Genomic DNA, 6,158 nt, shown 5'->3' with positions numbered 1-6,158 from the left:
ATAGTCCACCACCCCGTCAGGGAAGACGAGTAAATTTTGTCGGGGAATAAACAAATAAAAAAATATTTACATGTAATGTTAGTTTAGCACCATATTGTTTTCATTCAACTATGAACAACAACAACAACATTTATAATAATGATAATAATTATGATAATAATAATAATAATAATAATAATAATAATAATAATAATAATAATAATAATAATAATAATAATAATAATAATAATAATAGTTCAATGAGACAAATTAAAAATAATTTGCGATCTGTTATGACAAAATGCTCGTTTGGATAGCCTCATGGTGCTTGGAATACATTGTGATAGGTAAAACAACCTCGACCATGACAGCGTGGTTGACAGATTTCATGCAAAATTTCCAAATATAGAATTTCACTGAAACATAAATAAATGGATAATTAAAAAAAACCAGCAACATGAACACGGGGATGAACAGCAGTTTGTGCCGTGGGTATTCTTCCCTTGTCATCAGGTAAAGTGTAAAGTGTTTGTTTTTACCTCTTTTCTTGCCACACTAATTATTGTGTCGAATGACAAGGTATTCATTGTTGAATAAAACGTCACTAAATGAGCATTTACCTTAGGAAGCAGATCATGCATTCCATTATTGATGTGACCTTTTCCTCGTGGGTAGAAGAAGACTGTTCGGTATTTCTCACCAGGTTTCATACTTGATTGGCTAGCGAATATTACCTCCGTCAAATTTGCATCATTGTATTTTTTTCCATACATTTTTTTCCTGAGAGAGACGGTATTAATAATCATCCATTTATTTATCAAATTTATTATGTGATCACCTTCATCTTTATCATCATTTATATCATTGTCATTATATAATAATGATATTTTCGGTCAGGAGTTTTGGAAAGGTTTACCATAATAGGTCTACACATAATTTTTTAGATTTTGTTGAAATAAACCTATTATTTATTTTGTAGTTTAGAATGCTGTATCATATTCTTATTAGGTCAGGCATGATTTTACTTTGAATATTAAATAATTATTACTAATACCAATATTATTATCAATATGGTTAATGGTTTACTTATAATACATGAAATATATGCTGTAATTGAGTTTATTGTTAATTCCATGTCTGTTTTATTTTTAAGTTGAACTAACATATACTGGTTGCGATGGAAGCCTGTGATTGAGCACGGAGCTAGGTCTCATGAAGCAGAGGTTTTCATCGCAACTAATACAAACATGTGTAAATATAAACAATTATTACAAATAAGGAAAAAGAAATAGAAAGAAGAAAGAAGGAAAAAAGAAGAAAAAACATAAATACTCCAATAATGGAACAATAATGTAATTATTTATTTCTACAGTAACTTTAATTAATCATGCAACTACTTCAATTATTATTTTATATTCACTTATTTGCTTATTTATATTTTTCTTTTATTTTTATTTAGGAGAGCATGAGTTTTTTGCCTATTTTGCTTACCCCTTTTTAATTTTTTATGATGCATACACTGATTTGTTTACCTAATTGACATAACTTAATTATTTCGACTGTATGTTATAATACCTAATGTTAATTTTCTTTAATTGTATGTTGAGTTGATTTTGAAATAAATGATTAAAATGAATGAATGAATAAGAATTTATATTTATGTTTATACAGAAACCAGAAGGAACTATTTAAAATGTACTTTGCCAGTTACAATGTATTAATGAGTCAAATGAGTTGAATTAGAATTGTAAATTCATTATAATTTATCATTATTATTATTATTATTATTATTATTATTATTATTATTATTATTACTATTATTGTTATCATCATAATCATTCTCATTTATATATACCATTATCATCAAAATCAAAATAATCATTATTATTGTAAGTAAACCTATAGGCCTAATCCATAACGAATATCAGAATAGCCTGACTTATACATTATCTTTCTTTAATTTTTAGAATATGTTTTACTTTACGTACCTAAGGTCTACAAGATTTGACTGATTTTTCGCCCACGGTTTTAACAGCAATTCAAGCAATTCACTCAGGTCCACAGATTCATGAGTCAGTGATTCGATCATTATAGATTTGTTTTGCGCATGCCTAAGACCTATCGGTGTCGAGTAAATTTGTCGCTCGCCATTCCTCGAGGACGTTAGAATTCTGCACATGATTAAAAAAACGATACAGTGATTTTAACAATCATAAATCAGGGTCCCCGTGACCATTTTTCGGAGACCAAGGTTTCTCTACTGATTTAACATCACTAGGCTAGGGTATAAATAAAAAATTGAGCGGAAGGAACCTCCAGAAAAAGGGGCGGCCATTTTAAAAATTTAGATATAGGCTCTTAACTTTACTTATATTCAATGAAAAAGCGTAAACCTGGTGTCTAATTAATGTTATTGGGGTCACTGAATCCAATAAGACATGTTTCAAAAGATTAGAATGGCAGCCATTTTGAATTTCAAGATGGCCGCTTTAAAAATCGAATATTTCAGTATACTTCCAATTCTCCTCTATGAAAAATGGTAAATATGGGTCTAATCATATATTATTGATTCCAATAAACATAGTCTCAAAACGCTAGGATGGCAGCCATTTCGAAATTCAAGATAGCCGCCAAAAAAACCTTCAAAAATGAAATTGGTGTATAACATTTGAGTAGACACCAAATTTGGCATTTTTAATCGAGGAGAAGTGGAATTACATACCAATATTTTCAATTTTTTAAGGTTTTTTTTTTTTTGGCGGCTATCTTGAATTTTAAAATGGCTGCCATCCTAGCTTTTTGAAACTATGTTTATTGGACTAAGACCAATAACATATAAGACTCAAATTTACTATTTTTCATAGAGAAGTGGAATTTTACTGAAATCTTCGATTTTGGTTCATTTTTACAGCGGCCATCTTGAATTTCAAAATGGCTGCTAGGCTTTCACATGTCTTATTGGATTCAGTGACAACCCAATAACATATAGGCCCTACTAAGACACCAACTTTTTCATTGAATATAAGGAAAGTTATCAGGCGAAGGCGTTCGAAAAATGAAATGATTATATGTTGGTGCCGATAGATATGCGCCCTTCAAAGCAAAACGTCGCTACGGAAGCTTAAAGTGACTTCCCAGATGTTCAGATGACGAGATCCAGGATCTTGTCATCTGATCATCTTTTCTAAAGGATGTACACATGACCAGATCTAGGATCTCGTCATGTAATCATCTCTTCTAAAAGATGTACACATCACGAGATAGTTATCTAAACATCTGGATGGCACTTTTAAGCTTCCGTAGATTGGCCACCAAAATTTAATCACCTCGTCCTTGGGTGATACCAAACAATCACTGGTATTTAAACCAGTGCAGCTGTTTTTGAGGTATTTTGTACAAAAGAAACACACAGGACCTCAACAATTTAAATGACCCTCAAGTTCACCCCCTATTGGAAGTGACCAGCGCTTGATAATTTATTCCTTTATTTATTTATGTCAGTTGATTAGTTTTTGAGATATCTTGTCTAGGACAAAATCCTTTAAATGGTCCTCACACCCACGCCCTAATCCGGACAGTTACCACAATTTAATCACCTCATCCTTGTTTTGGTCATACCTAACAATCCCTGTAACTGGAATTTACACATATGCAGCCGTTTTTGAGATATTTTGTACACAAGAAAAAAAAAATGAAACAGCAAAGCGTTACACACACACACCCACACCCACACACACACACACACACACACACACACACAAACGAAAACATATATCTCCTGGCGGAGATAATAATAATTATAGTAATAATAATGACGATAATAATAATAATAATAATAATAATAATAATAATAATAATTATCAATAGTAATATTAATAGTGATAGTATTAATAATAGTAGTAATAATAATAATAATAATAATAATAGTAATAATAATAATAATAATAAATAATAATGATAATAATGATAATAATGATAATAATGATAATAATGATAATAATGATAATAATGATAATAATAATAATAATAATAATAATAATAATAATAATAATAATAATAATAATAATAATAATAATAAATTTTATCACAATGAATCAAATACAGTTTTTTGCTTACGTTTTGAATGAAAATTTGTAAATGCCGAAAAAAATTATTGTTAAAACTAACAAATACGTTTTAACAGACTTAATCAACAGTTTCCTTCTCAATGCTCTGATGAAACTTAGGCCTAACATGTTCCTGAAACAAAAAAGATATCATTTATACTTATAATAATCTGGCATTTGCATTATAAAATTGCAGAACGCCTATTGGCTTTCTACACAAATTGAAACGCTCATGTTATTGTTTTAAATATATTAAACAAAGGAGGGAGAAATGTATCCACTTGAAACATGCTAATGCTAAAATACACTTCTAAAATTTTACCAACAATGATCGAGTGAATGAAGGTGTGCCACATCTAAATAGCAGTAAAAAGGAGGAAATGTTTTTATAGTTAGTAATCGTTTCAGACAGATTGACATGCAGTTACATTCTTTGTGTACATAAGAAAAATCAGAACTTTGTCTTGATCGCCCGAATCCTACCACGAAAAGGGCCATCATTAGCATCCCGAGCCCTGTTTAGCGTGACTGTTCAGATTTTAAAGCCTTAGTTCACACACATATAAGGCTGGCGTAAGTCTGACGTAGTGTACGCCTTTGTGTGTGAACTAGGCAGTGGCGTTACTTACGTCACTCACGACGCCACCTCCGACCCCAACGCTACCGTACCTGCATATGGAACGCCAAAAGGACAAAATACAATTGGTAGCAGTGCAAAACTGAGTCAGCAGTGCAAAACTGAGAGTCAGCAGCGCAAAACTGAGAGTCACCAGTGCAAAACTGAGAGTCACCAGTGCAAAAACACAGAGTCAGTGCAAAACTGATTAGTGCAAAACACAGAGTCACAGTGCAAAACTGAGAGTCCCAGTGCAAAACACAGAGTCAGCAGTGCAAAATTGAGAGTCACAGTACAAAACACAGAGTCACAGTGCAAAACCGAGAGTCACAGTGCAAAAGTGAGAGTCACAGTGCAGAACTGAGAGTCACAGTGCAAAATTGAGAGTCACAGTGCAAAACTGAGAGTCACAGTGCAAAACTGAGAGTCACAGTGTAAAACATTGGTGCCAATGCAAAACTCCAATGGCAGTGCACTCAAGTGGACGCCCTCTATTTTGAATTAAAGTTTCACAGCCTTTGGACGGTGTCAACAAGTAAAATAGATGAAATTTTGAGGTCACTTGGGCACTCCTTAGTGACCATTGACAATTTTGAAAGGGGGTGGGGGTGGTGGTGCGTATAAGCGTTACAATTAATACAAAAATTAAGTGCTTGAAATAATTAATAAACAGTGGGCTATGAAAAAGGCTAGTAGTCCCGGGCTTGTCAAAAAACAAGGCCTAAGTCTAGATATACACCTAAATGCCTCGACTTCGTCGGCTTCTCAAGAAACATTGTTTTCCTAAATAAATCTCACTTAACTGTCAAAATTTTCTGCTTTTTTGTCATTTCTGTTGTCTTTTTTGATCCCCAACTGTTTATCTTTTTTAAAAAAATATTTTGATTGCGCCTTGTATGTATTCCTTGGCAAAAGGCCCGTAGGCAGGATTTTCGATGGGGAGGTGCGTTTTACAACCGGAGTGGACCTTACGATGGGCGACTGCCTAGGGATCCCTGCGAGGGTGGGGTGAATCTTCTGGAAGCTCTGACAAATTAGCATTTTAAGGGCCCTTTTTAATGGATTTCTAAAATCCATAATTTGTAATATCCTATTTCAATTTTCATTCATTTGAGTATTGTCTAGGGACCTACAGTAAAGCAGGAAAAATAGAGGGTGGGGGTGAAGGGAGGAACTTGCACCGACAGGTGGTCAATACCACCTTAGCCCACCATGGTTGCGGCTTAGGTAAGAAAATTTATGATTATGGCACCTCAAAATGGCCGGAAATGGCATTCTCAGACAAACTTTAATTAGGCCTATGATTTTTCTTTTTTCTCCATTTCTTTTATAATTTTAGGGGTCTCTCCCCCCACATTTGAATCCACCACTGTGGAATTGTATTTTTTCATGATCTTTACATCTGTAGGCCTAAAGATGACATGGATCAATCTGCAATCACTGGAGCTGATAATTTC

At 33.0% G+C, this 6,158-nt stretch overlaps 1 protein-coding gene across 4 annotated transcripts in view; it reads right to left on the bottom strand.

Moving 5' to 3' along the window:
• Positions 1–218: 218 nt before the first annotated feature.
• The window catches only part of LOC117119846, a 9,526-nt gene continuing 3,586 nt past the window's right edge, over positions 219–6,158 (bottom strand). Inside the window, exons 2-4 of one of the 4 annotated variants that reach the window (XM_033264814.1) lie at positions 4,096–4,218; positions 1,968–2,144; positions 252–759 (exon numbers count right to left, since the gene is read on the bottom strand). In XM_033264814.1, coding sequence (XP_033120705.1) covers positions 489–759; positions 1,968–2,144; positions 4,096–4,218 — 571 coding nt within the window. In that variant the 3' untranslated portion in view covers positions 252–488. Of the gene's footprint in view, positions 760–1,967; positions 2,151–4,095; positions 4,219–6,158 lie in introns of all 4 variants that reach the window. The other 3 variants (XM_033264813.1, XM_033264815.1, XM_033264816.1) reach the window with 3 other exon arrangements.

This window comes from Anneissia japonica, unplaced genomic scaffold, assembly GCF_011630105.1.
Source record: "Anneissia japonica isolate Jap-2015-1 unplaced genomic scaffold, ASM1163010v1 scaffold724_len3256291_cov202, whole genome shotgun sequence".
Taxonomy (NCBI): domain Eukaryota; kingdom Metazoa; phylum Echinodermata; class Crinoidea; order Comatulida; family Comatulidae; genus Anneissia; species Anneissia japonica.
This window is presented reverse-complemented; position numbering and strand designations above follow the sequence as displayed.